This window comes from Ochlerotatus camptorhynchus, unplaced genomic scaffold (assembly GCF_037179485.1).
Source record: "Ochlerotatus camptorhynchus isolate MF236.1 unplaced genomic scaffold, CSIRO-AGI_Acam_v1.1 ptg000586l, whole genome shotgun sequence".
Taxonomy (NCBI): Eukaryota; Metazoa; Arthropoda; class Insecta; order Diptera; family Culicidae; genus Ochlerotatus; species Ochlerotatus camptorhynchus.
Genome location: NW_027041066.1, coordinates 286,231 through 311,507, shown reverse-complemented (window position 1 = coordinate 311,507; position 25,277 = coordinate 286,231). Strand labels below are relative to the sequence as shown.

Below are 25,277 nucleotides of genomic sequence, written 5' to 3'. Positions count from 1 at the left end.
AATTGAAGAGATCACATTGAAGTAATGTATGCACTAACCTGTAGCATGTTGTCTCTTGTTGCGGGCCAGGTAGGGATTGCGTTGATCTTCAGATTTTCTAAAGTAGGGCAAAACTTCCTCGTAGCTCCAGCCAGGGTTACCCAGCGCGTGCCACAGATCAAAGTCACGTTTGTTTCCCCGCACATACAACATAGTGTTGAGGACCGACGAGCCACCTAAAACTTTTCCACGAGTCCAACAGCATCGGTTGTCCTTCATTGCTTGGCATGCGGTTTTTTGTGGTTGGGTTCTGCGAAGTGAATGTGAACAACAAAAAAAAAGGTTAATTGATGCTACCTATATGATGTTTGCTAATTATCGTTATTTCTATAATGATATCAATAAACAGACGAATACAAATAAAGGGTGGCATTGTTCATGCAGCAAATTGGAGTTTATTCGTTAACTGAATGCAATGATGCGCCCTACCTGAAGATTTTTTCTCACAGTAAGTGAAAACATGCGTACAGCTTGTTAATTGCCTGACTTCAACCTGTTCAACGTAAACATGAAATGCAAGCGGTGAGCATCGTTTAAGCATACCCGCATAGCCGTTTTTCTAAATCATTCGTTATTCTCCATGTGTCAAAACCTCATTGTGAGACCTTACCTGTAACGAATGTAGGTTGAATGGAAACAAAAGTGAATTTTCGTTGTGACTAAGCAAAATTGGAGTCCTTGAAACGAGATGGATTTAGCAAACAGTTTAAATATAAACTAATCAACCGGGGGGTTTCGGCTGGACATTTCCTAGATGACCAGTCATGTGCACCTCTGTCAACAACAAGTTTTATAACTTATCTTGAAGTTCACGCTGAAACGTATCGAGCAGTGCGCCATAATCTGTTTTCAACACCGAATACGTGTTCGGCACACCCAGAGGCAAAGTGACAAAGATTGCTATTTATTGAGCATTATATTGGATTGGTATGGCTTCCAAATAAACCAGTTGAAGAGTGGTAGATTTATATGAACACACCCGGACAATTGTGCATTTGGTTTGGTTGTTTGTAGCTACCTGTCTGATGTGGTCTAATTATGAGAAAAATAGTAATGCAGAATTGTCCCCAAAAATCATTTAAAATCGCTATATTAGTCGAACTACTTAACCGCGACTACCATGTTATCCCGTGATAGTCCTATATCTGTTACTCAAGATTACTACTCTGCCCGTGTTTGTTTTAGTTTGATGAGTGTAACTTCAAGGTACCGCAAACAATTAAAGCTGCTATTGTTTTAAGACAATTTTTGTAGAAGTATCTTTTAATGAAGCATCTTAAAGGAGCTTAGCAGCTCTCTTTAGATATTTTTTTCCTGGCAAGTTTTAGACTTATGTTACATACCTATCGCTACGTTTTTATAACTAAAAACACAGTCAGGATATTGAACCAGAGTATACGCGCATTAACGAAATGCTTTTTTTTTAATGGAAAGAGACGATTCCTAGCAGTTTTTGCAAATAGCCGGCTGCCCTCAGGTCGGTGCAAAACTTATCTGAATATTGGATTTATTTTTTTTGCTGGTTGAATCGGCTTATTAATTTGCATTAATATTAAAACAAACTTTCAACCAAGTTGATAGAAGCATTGACATTTTCATATTCTAATTTACACCTTTGAACTTAAAGGAATCAAGCTTTTGGAGTTACAAAATCATTTAGGAACTTCATAGGTATTTTGTGCCATTTTCAAGATGATTTGGCGATTTCATCATGTCATTGTTGCTGTTGTATTATTTATTTTCAGGACTAATTGGCGTTTTCAGGCCATTTTGACGATTTCAACGCCATTTTGGCAGTTTGAGGCCAGTTTGAAAAGTGTCGACCATTTTGACATTTTGGGTTTATTTTTGGCATTTTAGAGTAATTAGTACATCAAACTAGTTTCGCGAATGTGAGGTCATTTTTGGTGATTCACATTTTAAAATAATTCCGGTGGGTTCAACATTGAGCATTTTGAAGACGTTTGTAAAATTATAATCTTTAGAATAGTTTTTTTTTTCCTTTGATTTGTTTTCCGTCGATTTTGTTTTCCCTGCTGAGCAGCAATGCTACCGACGTCAGGGAGACAGCTCCCACACCTAGACCCTACCTATCGACTCATAGGTAGTCTGCTGGGGTGAGAGGTAATCACGCTTACCACCGGCGCCGCTTAAAGAATTAGTTTTGAAAACACAAAAACAAACGCTGTTGGTCATATTACCCCGTGGGGATTATTACCTCACTTTTCCATGCTCTCAGTAGGAGAAGTCCTTTAATTGGTTTAGGGTAAGGTAGGGTGATAGTATTTTTCTATTTGTTCTATAAATCCAAATCAAATATGTTTCATTCAGTATTAATTGGTCATTTTTGTTTTTTTGGCGCTTAATTAAATATGATTCAAGCCAAAGTAGTAGTCCTGGCTCAATTCATTTTTATTTTTGCAATTCGAGAAGTAGCATGATATTTCAATACGATAAAATGCCTTGCTGCAGTCTGTATGAACAGCAACGAGGTTTCGATTATCCATTGCAATCAATTAACAGTCATTATAGTCAAGTAAGTTTAGTGCTTTAAAAATCCATGATGCCCAGAATAATTACTACAATATAACAATATTTTATATATAAATGAATGATAAATCTGCTTTAAAAAACATATCAAGATAACGGAACTTTAATATTTTTTAACTTCGGTGTCCTGAATTTTCTTAAAATTCTGAAAACTTCTGGTATTTCAAAGTTTGTACATGTCTGGGATAGCTTACTAATTTCAATGCTTAAAATCTAAAAAATTGCAATAACTCAGTGATTCAGTCTAGAAACATTTTAAAATTTATTTTAATTTTTTCGATGTTCCAGGAACTTTATTATATTTTTTTAATGGTCAATAATTGTAATAAAATAAATAAATAAATAAAATGATCGGAGTTTCAGTATTTGTTTCCCAAAGTCTAATATTTTTCCTTCAGTCGGTAAAGACGCAGCTACAAAGCAAGGCCATACTGGTGGCTGGGTTCGATTCCCGGTCCAGTCTAACAATTTTTCGGGTTGGACAGAATCCTGAGATTCAGAAGCCAGGTGCGTTTAAAATTAGAACTGAAATTGATGTGTTCTGCTTGTTCAAATGCTCCAACATAACAGAAGGGCAATATTTGCTTCATAGATATTGTTATCCTTACGGCAAATATGCTGAAAAGTAGCGTGTACAAGCTCCATCACATCAACAAAGTTTATAATATGCCGTATGTCAGTTTATTCCAGGGTAAATTTGTCACCCATATCTAAAAGCACCTTTTGAACAGCCCTACTCAGGTCATGGAATTGCTTGATTATCGATATCAATTAATTCCACCTCGTCCTTAAGTCCTTCTTCTTCTTCTTTTTCTTCTTCTAATTTCAAGCTTATGGCTTATCGCATATTAGCTTATTGCGTGCTCTCAACTTAGTGTTCTAGATGCATTTCCACAGTTATTAATTGAGAGCTTTCGATGCCTGTACCATTTTTGCATTAGTATAATTGTGTGGCAAGTACAATCATACTCTTATGCCCAGGGAAGTCTAGAAATTTTTCAACACGAAAAATTCCTAGACTGGACCGGGAATAAAACCCAGCCACCTCTAGCATGGTCTTGCTTTGTAGCTGCGCCTTTACCGACTAAGCTTACGGGGCCCCTCGTCCATGATAGTTGAATTTCTTTTCTAAGCTCAACTTAATGTGTAGTTGCAGAATCCATGCCGTTTTAACGGTACACAGTAAAAAAATAATTTTGATATCACATCAAAGCGGATGCACTACAATCATGTCGAAAATTTCATGTAATTTTTATGACCACATAAATAAACAAATGCAGTAGAAGCAGCGTAATGTCAGTTCATGCATTGTATTAATGGTAATTTTGTCCTTTTTAGCAAGTAATATTACACCATATTTTCGACATGATTGTAGTGCATCCACTTTGACGTGATATCAAAATTATTTTTTTGCTGTGTAGGGCACTGGTGGGCTTATGCCAGGGCACTCAATTTTCTCATACGAACGCTATGCGACAGCGCGACAGGTACAATCGCGTCATCTGCGGCTCAAAGGTTCATGCTTCGAACGAATTTGATAGCAAAGATTACATCCTCAGAAGAAAGGTTTGTGTATTTGCTCATTTTTCTATGCGTTACTACCACCTTCACTCAAGCGCAGCGCTACTGTATCTGTTTGGATTCTGGCAAAGTTGCCAGTCTTCTGGATATGAAGTTTTCGCTATTAGCTTATTAATTGGGTAACAGTTCTTCATTAATGGGTTGCATATACTCATTAATGGGTAAACAACTTGGGTATTTTTTACCTATTAATGGGTAGTTTCAAGTTAGCGTGTAGAGTCGTGGGCATATTTTCTACAGCTTTACGGTCTTTGACAAAGTTGTTCGATTTACAAACCACAAACTTTTTAAAGTTTTTTTTAAGTTCTTGCTCCCACCGCCTAGAGTGCACCCAATTTAATTTTTTTAGGTGATACTGATTTAGGTGATAGGAAGACTTAGCGTGTAACTTCATGAGCATAAATGTAAGCTTCTACAAATCATACAAATGTGAAATTGTTAGTCCCTGGTTGCTAGGTTACAACAAACAGCGAGTAGCAATTTCATTATTGTTTGTTTTGTGAAAGCTGATATTTGTGCTTATGAAGTTTCACGCTAAGGTTTCATTAAAGTATCACCTTAAATAGAGCGTCCTATGGAGAGGGCTTTGCTGCCCAACACATATGATTTTAAAAAGCAGACTTACACAAAAAACGCATTAAAGCGTTGTCACCATTTTTTTACGTATATAGCTGAGAGTCTTTTTTTTCTAAGATTTGTTTTTCACCGACCTTGTTTTTATACTGAGTACCAATGCTACCGACCCTACATATCGACCCATCAACTCATGAACCGGGGACGAACGACTTTACTTCCCCCAGTGGAAATAATCCTCAGGATATTTATTTCAATGTTGACCTCCAACTGCTCAAGATAAATTAAATATAAGTGAAAAATAAATTGATTTATGTAAACCAGAATTAATTGGTTGTTGATCATGAATATTGAGTGCCAAATATTAATGAAAATTGACTCTTATTAACAAATTTGCAAGTGTGAGGAGTCGTAAACAGATTAAGTTTATTCAGCTTAAATGTGTGTTAACCCTTAAATGCATGATTTTTTATTTTGTGGTGATTTTTTTTTCTTGTAGTATATATTGCTCTTACTATTAAAATGTTGTTTCACCATGTTTAAAGACCAACATAGGTATGTTGCCAAATGGCAACACTATGCATTTAAGGGTTAATATAAAAGCACGTTAGAAAAATACATTGTATTGCAAAAGAATTGTCGCATGTATCTATTTTTATTAAATGTGTGCTGGATTTAAAAAAAAATGATATCAAATTATAGGGGTCCCTGTAATAAAAAAAAATGTACAGGGGCCCCAAGGGTAATTAAAATAGGCCCTGCGTAGAATATCGTTTAACTTAAGTCCATCCGAAAAGTTTTACAATGTCACGAACTTTTTTAATTGAAATTCATCATCTTCCAAGAAATATGCTCCTCCGTCTTCATCGTTGGACTCATCGTCAGAAGTAAACCATTCGTTTCAGTTTAATACTAATAATGGGTTTACAGAAGGAACAGAAGTGTGAATGGTAAGTGCTCCAATAGTGGAGTGATTTATTTATATAAAATGAAATGAGGATTCGTCCTACAAACTCAATCTAGTTCGGTAAAATCTCCAACTGCCGATTAGCTCCGCAGTTACAATTGCTGGTATCTCTGCAAAATATCAATTTGTTAGCTGAGATTTAAGCAAATTCTTATTTGTTAGATGAGTCTCGACAGTTTTTTTTTTTTGCTGAGTACCAGCAAAATAGAATGCAGAACTAATCGGCAGTTGAGATCTTGGCAATATAAAAACGTAAGTGTGTAGCTTATCAGGAATCCAACTTGTTGCTTTTCTTCTTAATTTTACTTGAAACATGTTCATTTAGCAGTGAACATATAATTTTGTTACTAAATTATCATCCATATTTAGGAATCGTGTACCTATAGTTGCAGTAATTTATTCTGATTCGTATAATTGTGGTACCAATTGTTTGATAGCAAGCCGCCCCCTATTCAGATCGTGGATCAATACTCAAAATTGCGCTTGACAGATGGGAACACATGTGTTAACTACGCCAAATGCTAGGCTTTGATCACAATACTGAATGAACCCGCAACTATAGGTTCAAAGGAAACTAAATGTTAAGGAAATCTTGGTATTATTTTCAATTTTAACTAACTTAACAAATAAAACGTGTTAAATAAAATTATAAGAGAATAAGTAAACGATCAAAATGCATTTAACACCGTTTGTAAAGAAAGTCAGCATTATTTCCAGTACCGCAACTACAGAAGCACCCACAACTATAGGAGCGTTTACCCGTTGTACTGATACTGTTACGATCAGTTTTACAGCATATTAAAAAAGATAGAAATGCGAAAAAGAAATACGAAATAAATTTAATCACAAAAACAACAGGCTTGTTGATCATTGTCATAACAACCACATACCAATTTTTTCAACGTTATGACAACTACAATGAAAGTGAGAGCAATCTAAGTGAAAATCAATAATTTCCCATACTAATTAACCGAAATCTCCATACAAACTTAAAATATTTGCGTGACCTCTAAACCGTCATCGACTTTTACCACTTTTTGCACAGGCTCATATTTTGGGGATGGCCTATCAGAAATTCATAACTTTTTTCAAAATGAAGCACCCAAGTTATAAATATGAGCAATGTTAACCATGCATCCCAAAAATGGGTTAAATGGATTCACGTTAAGAGCAGTGTGCAGTTAGCTATTTCATTTCTTTATTATTCAATCCACCTTTCCCTTTTTAACTTTGTTCATCCCTTGTCAGTTCCCGTTAATGATGTTTCTTCGCTTACACCGAAATTGTGATAATTACACATTAGTTATTGGTATCACTTTTCATGCATCTTTTTCTCTGTCTCTACTGACGAAGCATTACTTTCACCTCTTATGGTAAAGACGAATATAAAAGCCAGTAAGTAGAAACTAAAAACACTTTACAGTTAGGTTCCTCGAGCATCTGATCTGTTGCAAAAATCCGTACTCACAAATTATCGCCTCAAAACTATCGGGGAGGGCGGGAGTAAAGGTAGACATACAGAAATAAGGTCATGTACCAATTTCGAATCGACTCAGTCGTGAAGGTTGCGCCTTTGATTCCTTCATTAAGACACCATTGATGCTTGGCTACACACAGGCATACTTGGGAGATAACACTTCGTTCATTGCATTTTAAATGATGTGTGGTATTTCAAGCTCAACAAAGATAAGTTGTTGTTTGAATCATTTCGCGTTATATTATTACCCAAGCAAATATTGCTTTTGAGCTCGTAATTCTGCATTAGGCAAATGACATAAGATAGTCGTAAAATGTGATAATCACTCTGGACCAGCATATCTCAGATGACGAATGACTTTCTATAAAAGTACTAATGGGAATGAAGTGACATTCAAAACGTTTAGGTTTATATTTGTTTATGACTTTCTGGTTATACGTTCGTCATCTAAGTTCAAATCTACTTATGTTCGCGGCCTCAATACAATCGGACCGCTTCACACTTCACAATGCTCTTGAACTCTAAACAAAATTCAGGGGCGTCGGTTTTATGGGTCACGCTTAGGGTTGTTTAACCGGTTTTACTGGTAATACCGTAACATTATGCAATACCGAAATAACCGGTTTTCGGTAATTTTATATCCAATATAAATAAAGACTGTACTCGAAAAAAATGCAACAGACAAAAATTATCACCAAAAATTAATTTTAAGTCGGATATTTTGGAAACTTTCCTTGAATAAATAAAGACACATTAGGCTCTCCTAGCCTAAATGCCCGTACCTTAGCGTTAAGACCCATCAAATCCTGTGCAACACTTGCGCCATCTTTCTTATACATGTTCATCCACTCTTTCTTCAAATCCTTGTCGTTTTTGTTTTCCGCAGCTTGCCCTTCATAATCACCCAGAATTTTTCTATTGGGCGAAGTTCTGGCGAGTTTGGCGGATTTGCCTCCTTCGGCACAAAAACAACATCGTTAGCTTCGTACCACTCCATCACCGGTTTCGCGTAATGGCACGATGCCGGATCCGGCGAAAACAGAATGTCACCTTCGTGGGACCGGAGGAAGGACAGCAGATGCTTCTGGAGACATTCTTATTTATACACGCAAACCAAAAGTCTATTACAGTGAATGTTAGTTCCGTTTCCTATCATCCTCTGTTCATGAACATAGCAACAAATGTTAGAAATTGATCGTTTATAACTCCTATAAATATTCCTACGCATCTGTTAAATCTTAGACTTTATCAGTTTTAATAATGTCACTATTGAAAAATGTACGAATGTGCAACTATTTATTTATTTATTTTTTATTTCGTCAACCAACGTAGACTAGTACACATTAGAATACAGTTTTGTTTTCTTGAATTTATTTATTTATTTCGTCAACTTTGGACAAAAGGTTAAAAGTATATTTTTTTTCTTTAATAAAAATTAAGCAGTGTCAGCTTTCCTATTTTTTATGAGTTATAATGCCTTATGGAGTAAAAATATTGTTTTAGTTTATGCCGAGACATTGTAAAGTCAATGGTTTCGCAGTATTGATTGTAAGAGGCCATCATGCGGTTTAATGGCCCATATTTTGCATAATGTGTGCGATGATGTTTTATGGCAAATAAATTTCGATTTCGGAGTTGCCGAGTAGGTGCATGGAAATTTAATTTTGATAAAAGTTCTGTGGAGTCAATGCGTTGCGAAACGATATCGTTTACAAATGAAACCATTGCATATTCACGACGCTCTTTTAATGTTTGTATGTTTATAAGCATGCAGCGTGCTTCATATGATGGAAGAGGAAATGATGTCCAACCTAATTTACGAAGAGCGTTTAATAGAAATTGTTTTTGTACGGATTCTAATCTTTCTTCGTGCGTGATTGAAAAAGGAGACCATACAATGCTGCAATATTCCAGTATTGACCTCACATAGGCAATATATAGTGTTTTAATTGTGTATGGGTCCTGAAAGTTATATCAAAAGCGCTTGATAAAGCCATGTTATTTATTTGCCCTGTGAAAAATTGTGTTGTAATGGTCTATGAAAGTTAGTTTAGAATCTAAGATAATTCCTAAATCCCTAACTCTTTCACATTTTTCTACATTTTGATTTCCTAGTGCAATTGAAATATTTGAAGTTGTTATTTTCCTGCTAAATGATATTAATTTACATTTTTTACATTCAATTCTAGTAGACTTTTTTTGCACCATATGTAGAATATGGGTATTTCATTCCGGAATATATTGATGTCTTCTTCATTTCTCATATCCAAAAAGAGCTTCATGTCGTCGGCATAAATAAGCAATTTAAGTTTTTTTGAGAATGAAAGAAATATCGTTTACGTATAGAGAAGAGGTCCCAAATGAGAGCCTTGGGGGACGCCTGAAGTGACTTGAATTGGGCTAGATTTCTTTCCGTTGAATTTAATTATTAGTTGGCGGTTAGTTAAATATGATTCAAGCCATTTTAGGAGCCCTGACTCAATTCCAATTTTTTGCAATTTAAAAAGTAGCATTGGTATGTCTATGCGGTCAAATGCCTTGCTAAAGTCTGTATAGAGAGCTTCTACGTGGTTTCCATTATCCATTGCATTCAATGAATGGTCTATAAATTCAAGTAAATTTGTCGAGGTCGAGCGACCCTTGAAAAAGCCGTGTTGCATGTCAGTAATTCTATTTTTGATTTGGAGAAATAATTTTTCGTTGACAATTGCCTCGAAAAGTTTAGGAATGCAAGAGATAATGGCTATACCACGATAATTACGTACGTCAGATTTTCGGCCAGATTTAAAGATAGGCACTAGGAATGAGCTTTTCCAAGTTTTTGGGAAGGTTCCAGATTCCAGGGACATATTAAAAATCCAGAACAATGGAGCAGTGAGTTCCATTGCTAGACATTTAATAAATACTGGAGGAATTCCGTCAGGTCCAGGACCTAAATTTTTAAAGCCTGCAAAATATATATATTGATTGAGGCCAATGTCCCTTGAACATTCTGGAAAAAAAATGCAAAATAATCGCGATCGCGATATTCTTTAGAAAATGTCGTATAGATTTCTTGAAAAAATTTTGCAAATAGATTGCAGTTTTTTTTCCGAGGTATCACCGACACTTTCGTCGAGTTGCATTATTGAAGGAAAATTGTCAGATTTTAATTTGCTTTTTACGTAATTAAATGCCATGATAATTAAAATTATCACCGATTGCCTGCGAAAAGCGATTTCGCTAACACAGATTTCAAAGTTGAATTGCATCCGGTCTCACCAAACGGTGTTTATTCAATCACCGCGTGGTGAGTGGTGGTGTTCTCCGGTACACAATGAAAGGCTCCCCGCAAGCAGCTAGCGATCAAGGCTGACCTCAACCGCTGATCGGATTTAGTTCCAATTATCGTGTGAGGTGATCTCCTGTCGTCGGCATCAGCAGCAGCAGTGCTTTCGGTACGTGACGTTGAACATTGTTCTCTACTACACAACGAAAAGCAGCCTGCAAGCAGCGAGCTGCATCCCACATGAGTATCCACCGAAGGAGGAAGAAGCCGCACCGCTATTGATTGGAATCAGTAGCTCTTCGTGAGTCGCTGTGGGTCATCTATGCCAAGTGCGTCATACTAAAAAGTATAAACAGAGAGAACCCCGCTCACATTCCTATTCCTACACAAAACACAAGCTCCTGCTGCAGTTAACAAATAACATTTACTATATAAGACCACGTAGTCCTACGTCCCCATTGCGTACAATCCCATAGGGCTGTCCCTTATAGTTTTTTGTCTTTTTTATTTCATGCTCTATCTACGCTTTCGACTATACCAGTAAGTTTGTAGAACGACGCACATTGTAGAACATTGTAGAACGACGCACACACTTGCCTCGAATCTCTCCAGCAGAAAAAGCATACGAAGTCGAGTATGCGAGAAAATGAGCGCTTCATGTTTGCTTTTAGGCTAACCATATTCAGAAGCATGGAGAGAGCAGTGGAGAAAGCACAGGTCTGATAATCGCAACGTTCGTGGTTCGAGTCCAGTCGGCAACCTGTTTCCTATTTTTTTTTTTCGACATAATTAATTTCACTCACTAATACACTCTACATTTTTCGGTCTCCAATTTTCTTGCATTGGACCGCAGCTAGGTATATCGCATCCTCGGTTCATGCGGTCTCCACTAACATCCTCTGATGATGAATCCCACATAATTGTAAGCGAATTTTACATTCCTCGGTTGGGTGTATATGTGGCTGTTGATGGTGCCGGTTGCTATGTACGGCTTGCTGAATTTACCGCACCCACAGATCGCCTGCCACACTAAGTACTTCTTAGCAAATTTGTTGATCTTCTTCTTCCGGAACTTCTCCGGAAAATCCAGGTGGGACTTGCCGACGAAAATCTCTAGGCCGGGGATCTGCTTGGTGTCCACTTGAATATCTCATCGTCCATTACAATGCATTTCGTCTGCACCAACCACTCGTGGTACAGCTTTTGGCGCGGGATTTGGCTAACGTATTGTGTTTATCGGTTCGAATAGACGCCTTCCTTACCTTGAAGACATGAAGTCCGGCCCGCTTCATTGTCTGCAGGACGAACAAAGCGCAAGAATTCACCTTCTTGGCCACGCCCCGAATCGAAAGGTTCGGATTGCGCTTGAAGTAATTTTTATTTTATTTTATTTATTTATTCGTCAATCAATCAAATCGTAGACTACATAATAGCATTGAAGTCACCTTCCTTACGTTCACGGGGTCGGTCGTCTTCGCTTTTATTCCGCTGCCAGCTCACCGTATGGGTCTCCTTGAACGATTTTACCACACGGGACACGGTCGAAATGTCGATTCCAAACTGTTTCGCGATCGACCTGTGGGACGGTTAGTCTTGACAGAATGTGACGAGATTTTGCACATGTAAACATTACACTCTAAACTAGTTTTACTCAAAATTTCATAAATTTTTACCCATGCACTAAAATGCATACACAAAAAAAAGTGTTGCATTTTTTTCGAGAACAATCTTTAGTTCAAATAGAGCAATTGTAAAGATGTTGTTAATTATGTTAATTTCGAGGGTTGGAAATATGGGGATTTCGAATTATGTTAATTTCCATACACTCTTATTATCTAAAAATATATTTTTTTTTCCATAATATTTATTTGGTAGGCTCATTGTTCCTTGGAGCTAAACGGAGCCGACGGACTAATATTTTCTTTTTAATACAATTATTCACATCTTGATTTTTTTCTATTTTCTTCTCCTTTACTTGTCCATCGCTTCGTGTTCGCAAGATTCGCCCAATTTGCTGCCGTCAGTTGGGTTTCGACTGTTGGACTCCAGTCTCTGGGGTCGCCACATCCATGTTCCCGTATTTTTCCAGCACCAACGTAAGATCCTTATCAGACAGCTCCGGTGCAAATCGTATACACGAACGTATTGAACGTTACCCCCGCAAGCGACATTCGTACTTCCACTGCCATGGAACGATAATTGCTCCGGGTTATGGGTCAAGGCATAGCGCATACTTGCTTCATATACAAATTTGATGAAGATCACCTTTTTCTTTCCCATGCAATATTTGGCGATCATTTCAGCAGGATTTGTGTCTAATGATTTCACGAAAATTGCAATCTTGTCTATTATAGAGCTCGCTGAGCGATTAGGATAGGTAAAACACAAAGTGTATTTATTTCGCACATATCGAAATTTTTGCTTGCAACCAACGTACGGCGCCGGCGACAGCAAAGAGCCCTGACCGCATGCTTGGCATACACAGTTGTACTCACCAACTGCTCATTTGCTAATGACTTCGCACACAGTTGACGTAACATAGTTCTTTTTGAAGCAGTAGATAGAATAGCGTTTAAGCTTTTATAGATACGTAAAAATAAGTAGATTTTAATTCTAGTAATAAATTGTATTTGTTTTTGCGTTTTAAAAATGAAGTGAGAAATGCTCGCTCCACATCTCGTACTTTAAGTGTAAAAAATCATTGGCGTTGATTCAAATGTTGAGAATTACATACTCTTTGCATATCTATAGTAAACTATGATCCTAATCTATCAATTACTTTAAAGATAAACAAATTGCAACAACTGAGTGAAAAGTTATTAACAAATGAGCAGTTGGTGTGTACAACTGTGTATGCCAAGCATGCCTGACCGGCTGCAAGTAAAGAATAAAGCGCACAAAAAATATTGTGACCGAGTGTACAACTGTCGATACCGCGATCGACACCGAGGAATAAGTGCTGCTTTGTTCACAGCTGAAAGAAGACTGATAAATGTAAAATAAATCACTCAAAAAATCTTAAGTAATATTAAGATTCTCCAAAGGTTATTCGGATGTCTTTATAAAAAATATATCTAAAAATAGCTTTTAAAACACTATTTTGAACTAAAAACTACTTGTACCTTGAATTTCTTAGAATATTTCAGATTTGAGCAAAGTAGATATTTTATAAAAATGATTTTGTTTTTGTGATTCAAAACTATGACATTATCTAACGGTCATATTTTTTTATATTAAATATCTTGGCCTAGTAACTGAGCTCTATTTGGACTGCTCAAATTCTAGCAATAAATATTTGGTAAGATTAGGTGGATGCATGTTTAGCTTAAATTAACATTAATGCTTGTTGTAAATCTAATAAATCCTTCACAGCCTTTGTCCAGATAGTGTTTAGAACATACGTATCTTTAACACTTGGTAGTTATTGCACTTCAAAAGAGTCTGACTGATTTTAAGTCAACTGTTAAAATTAAAGCCATTTTTTTTGTGTTTTAAACTTTATCAGAATGATTTTTAGTTCAGTTTAGTTCATCACTACCAAAGCCAGTCGAGTATCACTAATCTTGTTTTCAATGATAGTGGTGCCAGAAACTGCCTTTTTTAAACCCACTCCTCTCTTATTCTAGAGCTTTACTGCTACATGTTTGCATCTTATTTTTAACCATCTTTAGTTTTTTTAACCATCATTTAGTTCTTTAACTATTTTGTTTGTATTACTTCTGCGTGAAGTTAAAGATTTACATAGTTGAAGATGCTAAGTGTCAAATAACAGACTTATGGTGGTAAGCTCCAACCGGTATTATCCTTGGATTAAATCCCGATCAAGAAAGTCCGGCTGTTTTGATGTCGACATCAGAGTTAAAGGGCGAACACGAAATTATTGCGACACATTCAACAGGGCATAACTTTTTTACCATTGGGTAAAAATCAACCAAATTTTGCACACTTTCTCATTGATGTGTATTGTGTACATGCTGTCAAACTCGAAGTCGTGTTTTTCGATTCAACGAAAATGGAGGTGAACCAACGCGAGTTGAGAGAACAAATTCTTTCCAAACACCTGGAATTTCCTGAGCTGTCGCACCTGCAGTTGGGAAAAATGTTGAACATTCACCATTCAACCGTGTTGTGGTGAATGTTGAAGCGGTTCCAGGAGCGGTTGATGTTGGACCACGGCAAAGGAGCTGGAAGAAAACCGGGACCGGAGAACAAAAAGACGGAGGGAAAGGTGAAGTGGATGATTAAAGAAAATCCCAACGTCTCAAGCCGTGATTTGGCTAAAAAGATCGGCATGTCGCAGAGATACGTCCAGAATGCAAAGAAGAGAGCTGGACTACATACATACAAGGTACAGAACTTCCCAAACCGCGATGAGCGGCAACAATCGACGGCTAAAACTCGGGCACGGAAGCTCTACGAGAAGATGCTGACAAAATATGGCTGCTGTGTGATGGACGACGAAACGTATATAAAAGCCGATTTTAAGCAAATGCCGGGGTTGGAGTTTTTCACCGGCAAGAGCAAGTTCGATGTGGACGACAAATTTAAGAAGAAGAAAATGTCGAAGTTCGCCTTCAAATATCTCATTTGGCAGACCATCTGCTCTTGCGGACTGAGGAGTGAGCCTTTCGTGACAAAGGGCACAGTAAATGGCGAGATCTACAAATCTGAGCGCCTTTTGCCGTTCTTCCAGCAGCACGACGAAGCTCCGTATTTTGGCCAGATTTGGCATCATGCCACTATTCTAAAAGTGTCCTGGAGTGGTATGAGGCCAATTCTGTCCATTTTGTTCCAGGACATGAATCCGCCAAACTGTCCGGAGCTGCGCCCGGTGGAGTAGTACTGGGCAATAATGAAGCGGGAACTTCGGAAGAGCAAGAAGACAGTCAAAGACGAGAAGGACATGTTAAGAAAATGGAAAAAAAAAACTGAGAAACTGGTACCGGATGACACTGTAAAGACTTTGATGGAGGGCATCAAGCGAAAATGCGTTCAATTTTACACTCAAGGCTCCATCGATTAACTTTTCTTTTGATTTTTGAAGTAAATATATGTATAAAACTACCCTAAAATTTTGGTTTGATTCTAAACATTATAAGAAAATTGGCATGACATTTTCGGTGTCGCAATAATTTCGTGTTCGCCCTTTAATCAACACGACTCTAAGCAAACATTTTTTGCTCTGTTCGGGACCTAACACTTTTTCTTTTTTTTCCTTTTGGTTTGTTTTTTTCCGTCGATCTTGTTTTCCGTGCTGAGCACCAATGCTACCGACGTGCCAGGAAGGCAGCTCATACACTTGGACCCTACTTATCGACCCTTCAACTCATGAACCGGGGACCAACGGCTTTACTTCCCATCCGAAGGAAGGCGTGATCAGAGATGTTATGCCTCAGAACATCCCGGCGGCGCCGACTGGTATTGAACCCAGGCCTGCTGGGGTGAGAGGTAATCACGCTTACCACTACACCATCGGCGCCGTTCGGGACCTAACACTACTGCGACCAGTAAATTTATCTATTGTAGTATATCCCGTGTCCTTAGTTTAGTGCATGTCGTATTACTCCATCACTATTGAGAAATGATGAAGTATTCGATTTTTTACAGCTGCCACTCTTGCATTTATCGCAAGGATCTGACTCTTATTGAAAGGTCCCGCTATTTATACCCTTCTGAGTGTTGAAACACCCTCAAAAGGCTCGCCCCTTTGTCAGTCAAAATTGGATTCCTTAGCAACATAATTAAGGTATGACACTGATAATGACCATGCATCAGAACCCTAAAGGGTGATACGGTCAAAATTTGGTCAATATCAACTTGACGTATTTCTTTCAATTTTGCATTTAAAAAACCTGAACACCCCTCAGTTTGAAGGTGTATGTGTGTAGAATGTTGCTCCTATTTTGATTTTGGAATTCACTCTTCAGTTTTCAAAATGCCGTCCAAGCAAGAAGAGCAGCGTATCAAAATTTTGCTCGCGCATCGCGAAAATCCGAGCTACTCGCACGCAAAGTTGGCAAAATCGCTAAAAGTTGCCAAATCAACCGTTACAAATGTAATTAAAGTGTTTGGGGAACGTTTGTCGACAGCCAGGAAGTCTGGATCGGGGGGAAATCGAAAACCGGAAGCCGCTGAGACGACAAAGAGAGTTGCCGGTAGTTTCAAGCGAAACCCTAACCTCTCTCTCCGAGATGCCGCAAATAAGCTGGGTGTATCGTCTACCGTGCATGGAGCCAAAAAACGAGCCGGACTATCGACTTACAAGAAGGTAGTGACTCCAAATCGCGATGATAAACAAAATACGACGGCCAAAGCGCGATCCCGGAGGCTGTACACGACGATGCTGACGAAGTTTGACTGCGTGGTAATGGACGACGAAACCTACGTCAAAGCCGACTACAAGCAGCTTCCGGGACAGGAGTTTTATACGGCAAAAGGAAGGGGAAAGGTAGCAGATGTTTTCAAGCACATGAAACTGTCAAAGTTCGCAAAGAAATATCTGGTTTGGCAAGCCATCTGTACCTGTGGCTTGAAAAGCAGCATTTTCATAGCTTCCGGGACTGTCAACCAAGAAATTTACGTGAAAGAGTGTTTGAATAAACGTCTGCTGCCTTTCCTGAAGAAACACGGTTGTTCCGTACTGTTTTGGCCGGATTTGGCATCTTGCCATTACGGTAAAAAGGCCATGGAGTGGTACGCCGCCAACAACGTGCAGGTGGTTCCCAAGGACAAGAACCCTCCCAACACGCCAGAGCTCCGCCCAATTGAGAAATACTGGGCTATTGTCAAGCGGAACCTAAAGAAGACCAAAAAAACTGCTAAGGGCGGGCAGCAGTTCAAGGCAAACTGGCTTTCTGCGGCGAAGAAGGTGGACAAGGTGGCTGTACAAAATCTGATGGCAGGGGTCAAGCGTAAGGCCCGGCAATTCGGATTTGGAAAAGCGGAAGCCTAACTGAATATTTTTCCTGAATTTTATACTAATTGAACTTGAAAAAGAAATTTAATTTTATTTTTAAAAAAAAAAACGATTTCACCGATTTACACGCGTTTTCCCTTGACCAAATTTTGACCGTATCACCCTTTAGTCTTAACCACTTCAAACTAGGGAACAACGAATAGAAGATTAGGAATCACATAGATGAAGACAACTAACTCATTTTTTTTTCCTTGTTTCAAGATCATCCTCGGTAGGCAAAGCCGAGTATTGTCACTATCAACAAGGCATAAAAAGTAACAAGGACTAAGATGTGTTCCTTGGATTACTGAAAATCCTGTTCCCCTAGTTTGAAGTAGTCAGGACTAGGAATCGGTGGTAGATCTTACATCCCGTAACGTACCACGAAAAGGTAATCTACCCACGTTATGGGGCAAGCAAACATTTAGCAGATCATCAAGACAGGGACGGTATTATAAGTTAATCTGAGTTGGAGCTTACCGCCATTAAAGTGGTAATTTTATACGATAGATGGAGGAGATGAAAGTACAGAGTTGATAGTTCCGTTAGAGTACGGCAGTGTGAAAATTGTATATAGAGAGTAGAAAGCGAGCAAGGACAACTTTGAGGAAGGTACGAATCGGGTTGATCATCTATCTTTACCAAACTCCCCAGTTGGCGAGGGATGGTGACGGGAAGCGAGACTTCGATTCAGGAGTGGCTACAACTTACTCAGCCGCTCTTGCGATACTCGTATTACCTGCGATAAAGAAATTTTGGTTCAAAAACGTATCTCTATTTGTACATCAAATTTTAGCTTTAGAACCAGAATTTCGTTGCATAATTCGACTTCATAGCTATTTAATACCTCTTATTTGAATAAGAAATTATCTCTGAAAAGGAACAGAGCAGCAATTTTCTCCTCAAAGATACCTCTTACTATAGGAGATGTGTCTCTTGGAAAGCTTATAATTATTATACCTAGGACCAATTGACTAATTGTCCTTTATGGACAATAAGAATATTATAGGACTTCCAAACTTTATATTATTCATAGAACAACCAAAAAATACCGCAAAAGGGTAATTAGCGGTCTTGTTAGGGTCTATTAATAAACTACGTAGACAGTTTTTTTGGGATTCTTAACCCCCCTCCTCCCCCTGCGTAGACAATTGTACATACCAACATTTTAAAATTTGTATGGGCCGTGGATAATTCTCAACCCCCCTCCCCTCCTAAACTGTCTACGTAGTTTATGAACAGCCCCTTAGTGACTTGGGATATGATATAGAAAGAATATTGTACATATATTGTCTGATTATGAGAAGCGTTTCCCATTTACGATTTTTGTCATACCTTTTTTTACTGGTTTTAACGATATTCAACCCTAGTCACGTTCAAGCGGCGCTGGTGGTGTAGTGGTAAACGTGATTGTCCCTCACTCCAAAAGGTCTTGGTTCAATCCCAGTCGGCGCCGTCGGGATTTTATGAGGCATAAAATCTCTGATCACGTCTTCCTTCGGAAGGAAAGTACAGCCGTTGTCCCCGGTCCATGAGCTGATGATGGGTCTGTGTGCTAGCTGCCTTCCTGGCGTCGGTAGCATTGGTACTCAGTACGGAAAACAAGATCGACGGAAAAAATCAAGGAAAAAAAACCTGAACCAACTAATAATCAATCCATGAGCTAAATGGATTTCCGGTGCATGATACTCGGAAAACTAAATTCTCTCAATCGAATACAGTCATGTCCATGTGTCATATCGTTTGTGAAATTTTCAAGGATTTTATCATCATTCATCAATTCCTAAATGGGGTGAAGCAGTAGGTTGGTGTCGAATCAACCTCCTCCAAAGGCAATGGCTGGTCACCACTACGACGCTCAATGAACAGTAGAAGTATGGCTGATTTTAATCCGATTGCGAACATGGACAGTACTGGCTGTTTGCAGTCAGTGTCGAAGCAAGTGCCGACCGTATCGTTACGCTTCAACAAACAAAATTAAACGATCGCTTTACGAGCATCTGAAAGATGGAGCAATGCTGCAAGGTGTAACCTTGTGGGTGTGTGGTGGGTAGATTAAATATTGCCGGTTCGCACCTTGATTAGGTTAATATTTGTGATGGTGAATTGTTCAATGGTTATGTCGTAATGGGCTGCAATAACGTTGATGATTTGGAGCAGCGATTGATGAATGGTGAAATTATTGATATTCTGTAATGTTGAATAAAAACATGGAAGAAATTGAGTGGCAAAGGAAATTGAAAATACTGACTAAATCCACCTACGGATCGATCTGATTCGCTTTAAAAACCTGAACTCTTAAGATGTTCCATGAAAATTTTAATAAAGATCAACTTCAAATAATAATTACACTCAAGTTCTCTGGAAATTTTTATTTGACTCGTTTTTTTTTTTATCGCGTGATCACAAATTGTAACAAAAGTAGTGCAACTTGTGCCAAAACATCATAAAAGATCAAAGAAAATAAGGTGGTATTGAATTTCTCTACTCATCCTGAATGAGGGCAAAATAGAAAACAATGAAAATTGCGTAAAAATAGAATTTACTGTATATTGAACTAAGGGCGAAAGGGTGTTAATAAATTATAGTGAAAGGAATTAACACAAATTTCCAATGGGACGCATTTAGGGACATAAACATTGGATACTACAGTTATCGATAGACGCTATCTAAAGACAGTTAACTAATTAGCATAATAGACCGTATGGTACTTATGTATAAACTGGGACCCTTGTGACAAAATACCACATCCCAGAGAATCGTTTGACAAACAAACCAACAAACTGTAAACAGTAAACACATGTCAGTTTGAAATGACAGTTTCGATCTTCACTAGGTAGCAGGATCGCTTAAAAATAAGATTTTTTAATGTAAACATTATTTAATTCTTTTGACTTTTACGCAACAACATCGTTACAAATAGTTTTAGCTTGAATTTGTGTGCCAGAACGAAACACGTATTAATAATTTCTCAAATGGTGTCAAAATTGAATACAGTAATCCCTCCATACATGCGGTGGGTGATACCGTCCATGCACCGTAATGTATCATCACCGTCCTTCAAGCAATTGAACTGATGTTCTGTAGATAATTAGTTTATGGTTGCTAATCTAATCACATACAAAAGTGTAATTGGTCGAACGACAGCTGAGAAACACCGGTGGGTGGACGATTACTGTGTCGGAGATTGACGGAAAACAAATCAAGGAAAAAATAACCGGTAGAGTGTGAATTTCTCTAAAATAAGGATGAAAGGTTTTCAAGCCATTTTTATCTAAGTTTGAAATCCCAGTTTTTTTTTATTGTAGAAAGGTGAAAACAAATTCTCAAACCGGGATTGGTAATTCAGTACAGAATCAGAAAAAAAATGTTTTTGGCTCTAATATTATTTGTTTAATTATAAGGACCACGATTATTTTATCTATTGTTCTTTAAGATTAGTCTAAGTCCAAGATATTAAATTATATGCTATTGCCCGAATCTCAAAATTTCCGATCGGATTTCCTTTCTTAGGTCGGATTCTAAAATGTTTTGTTTAACCTGAGACCTTGCTTTTTTTCTAAATCAGTAATCTTAAAACGCCGTTTTCATTCAATGATTCCAACTTAAAATCCGAACAGACATGCATAGGAACCGTGCTGTTGTTGTGTGTTCTTTTTTACTTCGCAAATTAATTACTCAGTCATCAGAAACTGTTTCTGTACCTTTAATCTGTTTTGCATTTTGGATTTTCATCGTACAATTACGTTGTTTTGCGCCCGGTACCTTGAGTCGAAAGTTCTATTATCGCACAATATTGAGCAACAGTATGCCGTTTCTTCGTAATAAGAGAAAGGAAAACAAAAACATAATTTACTGTATCTTGGTAAATTCATAATGAAGCAAATTACTGACTCCCAAAGTGAGTCCATACAACTTGTAGCTGGAGAATTCCTTTGCTTTTACGTACTTGTCCAAATAACGGAACAAAACGGCATTGTGGTGGTTTGATTTGTGCAGCCATGGTAAAAGGGAAATCGTACAAAATTCAATGTCAATTGGTCTAGAAGCAGCCGTTCAGGTGGTTTAAATTGAAATATAAAAAAACTGACTGCTTAACTCAAGATAATCTAACGCATTAATCAACCACGTGCTTTGTGCCAGATGATTGATCTTTTTTTGTTCACTGAGTGTTAAAAGTAGCGGGAAATTTGAAAATAGAACGATGAATCTTTATACGATTGTCAAATAATTCTTTTCAAGCGCTTTTATTGTTAATACTTTGTTCAGAGGGATTGTTATCAATAAACATAGTTATGTATGTAAAAAGTGCTTGAAAATAAACGCCTTTTATTCGTCGACTGCATTCCACTACTAATAATATTGATCAGCAAGCTATTCAGTTTTTAGTTGTATATTCGATATACATTCAGTTGTAGTGTTTTTCTTTCATTATGACTGGTCCATCGATGTTTTGTTTCAATTATATAATTATTTATGATAGCTATGAATATTGCACCGCATCGCTTCTCAGATCGACCGCCTGATTTATTAACCCATTGAAGGTGGAGGGCAGCTGTTCGCTAGTCGAATGAACTTCATGTTGTATCGTATACCACACCAGAAGCGTAGCTCATGAAAACCACGCAACTTTTGTACATCTCATTAAAATAATCAACCGGCTTCTTCAGGTTGGAAAGATATACGGCATTTCAGTTAAAACAATTCACGGTTCGTGTGTGTTAATGCGATGGAGACAGACATTATGAAATGGTATATGAGGAATTTAATCATAATGTCACTAGAAAAGCAAATACAATGACATGTTAGGAAAAAATCATTGTTTGTTTTAATGCAGCTTAAGAAGTGCAATGTCATCTATTGTTGACGCTTGAATGTAGTTCATGCGATAAATAAAATATATTCCCCGTTCTGCTGTAGTAATTGTGCTTCGTAAAGACGTCAATTGAAATCTATTAGGTGTACCTGTTATAGAAATGTATTGTAAAACGGGCTGAAGTTGATCATTGAAGTGGAGTTGATCACGACTCCGTTAGATTTTACTGTTCGACAAACTTATGTAATGATAAAAAAGTACTTCATATTATTAATAAGACAAAAACTGTGAGAAAGTGTAACTAATCGGTCTATATCTGATTGACGTCAATAAATAAATTAATGTTATACCGCTCTAAATATACAATTTTGTAAAAGTGGTACAATATTCATCTATTGACTACTCCACAAAATCTTTTCAATTGGTGCTATATTCGGCCAATTAATTTACATTATTTATTTATCTTTATTTTTAACTATTGATTCCATCAGATATCATTGACGTTTTAGTGTCTTAAAAAAATATGTAATGGAAAAACTGCTAATAATTGGTTTGTACTGTACTGATTTGTAATTTTTATGCAAGCTAAATTATAGTAAATCTACAATGTTTTTTTTTCCAAATGCACTGCAGCTAGAAAATCATCTCGTGAAGATGCTCGAACGCTACCGTCCATTGTTTGAATTGTTATTTCATGTGTTGTATGAAAGAGTGCAGATGATGTAAGAAATCTATCCATACATTTGATTTTGGGTGTATTGCTTATAGAGTTTTCTTGAAGTTCGCAGTACTTTTCTAAAGGTCGAAAATCTTCACTAAAGTTCTTATTGAATTTCGCAAAATTTTCCAGAATGTAATATTTTTCTGAACTGAAGTTCGCAGAACGTTTTTAGAATTTCAGAACTTTCCAAAAGTTCATTGCAGTTCCAATGAAGTTCGCTAAACTTATCTATTGTTCACAGAACTTCCTCGAAAGTATCAGAACTTTCCTGAAAGCTTCCTTAGAAACATGTGACTTTGAAGAGTTTCATTGAGCATGTGCTCCAGTAGCATGTCGGTTCGTCGGTAGTTTTTCAGCTTCTTAGCGACAGTTTGAAAATCAATCTCGAATATCCCTGTATTATCGACATTATTGATCTAAAGGTTGTGGAATAGAAATTTGTCATGGTTGCCATTTATTTTAGATCTCGCCTTTAAATAAAAAATATCTCTATTTAGTTTTGTAAAATCCTAGCTATTCCACCCTTGGGATTATTTTGGTGCCACATTCGCCACCTTCTGAGTACGGTACTGCAGACAGTCAACAATATAAAGCAAGTATTACTAATATTAGCAATTAATTGCATATTAAATAAAACATTATTTATTTGAAAATAATTAAATCGCAACCTTTAATCGAATTTCAGAACATAATATTTGTTTCGGATATAGGATTAGTATCCCTAATGTCGGTCTAAGATCCCCATACATAAATTTCGAAGGAAAGTATTTTTTGACCTATTTCACTAGCAGCAAAATATCCATTTATGTTGTCCATTGTGACGTATTGTTCTAGGAAAAAATGGAGGCGAACCAGCTGAAAGCCTCCCTAATATAGATAAATTAATTAATTAATTCTAGGAAAAATTGCAAAACAGAATCTATCCATGGGCCCAATATTTAGGTCAACATTAGAGACATTTTCCCTAAACACTTAGAAATGATTACCGACTTCGGTAATTTTTACCGAACTTTCAATAGCTGCACTGTTTGGTAAAAGTCAGGCATATTAATTCGTTAGTTTTAAAGTTTCAAAATTAGGAAAACTTCACCACAATGGCAAGACTTGATTATTTAAAACAAGGCTGACAGTGTTCTGAAATTAAAATTAAGTGGAACAGTTTTTGGAATGAGGGTCAAAGTTTTACCAAACGTACAGCAGTTGAAAGTTCTCAAAAAAATTACCGAAGTCGGTAATAATTTGCAAGTGTAAAGTATTCGTTTTTGGCAACATACAAATTTAATTTTACAGAATGAATTCTAAAATTATTTTGTTTTTCAAAAATTATGCTCCATTTGATGAATTTACACGCTTGGGAATATTTATAAATGGTATTAAATTATTATAGCACAAGTTGAAAACATCTCGATTTTGACGATTTTGAACTTTTATTCGAATTTTTTTTTATTGAACTGTAAATATTTTAAAATGGCATTTTTTTTCAACATTTTTTCAATAAGATACAGTTTAGGAGTACTGGTTCTTATTATGAGGCCAAATATTTCGAATTTATGTTTGGTTCATATGATCATAATCTATACCTGTAGGCGAAATTTCATAGTAGCCAGAACCTTCACCCCAACCTGTACGATAATTTAAAAAAACCCCCTTTTCAAAACTCAGCAACTATTGAATCGAAACATAATTATTTCAAGCCACCATCGTACAAATTATGCCAAATTTGGACTTTTAAATCAGGTCTTTATAATTGCAAAAATCAAATTTAAGTAATGCTTCAATTCTATTAGTTAATTACGAACACGCAAAAGTAATACAATGTAAACAAGATACTGTTTAGTCTTGCCTTTTTTATAGTATATATTTTAAAAGTTAGACATAAAATTTAATTATAATTGTAACAAAACGGTCTTCTCTTGATTGACGACAAATGAATAAATAAATAAACAAATTAATTAAAAACGAGATTTCACTGTATGTGAAATTTGTCAGATATGATTTTCCAAGAAATCAAAAATATCCTTCAAGGTGGAGTGACGCAAATCAATTTTCAACAACCAGTTATTTTGTTATTTTTTACCAAATAGGTGGTAGGGGTAAGAGGGGCATAGTGAGCATCCCATGCCCCAGCTTAGTCTTCCTGCCGTTCGGAACAAATTGATTGGTGGTAGGATCAATATCATAACGATATTGAACCTACTACCAGTTGATTTGTTTCATGAAGCTGGAGATCCAGAATCAAAGTGCGAAATGTTCACTATTCCTTTACCTATTCAGTATGCCCCTACTTCCCCTATATCATTGCCTATTCAGCGTTAAAAATATGGTTTTCT

At 37.0% G+C, this 25,277-nt stretch overlaps 1 protein-coding gene across 1 annotated transcript in view; it reads right to left on the bottom strand.

Moving 5' to 3' along the window:
* Positions 1-25,277, bottom strand: part of LOC135713822 (glucose dehydrogenase [FAD, quinone]-like) — a 40,847-nt gene that overhangs the window by 1,911 nt on the left and 13,659 nt on the right. The window contains exon 2 of the mRNA XM_065237057.1: positions 39-289. Within this exon, the coding sequence (XP_065093129.1) occupies positions 39-289 (251 nt within the window). The remainder of the gene's footprint in view (positions 1-38; positions 290-25,277) is intronic.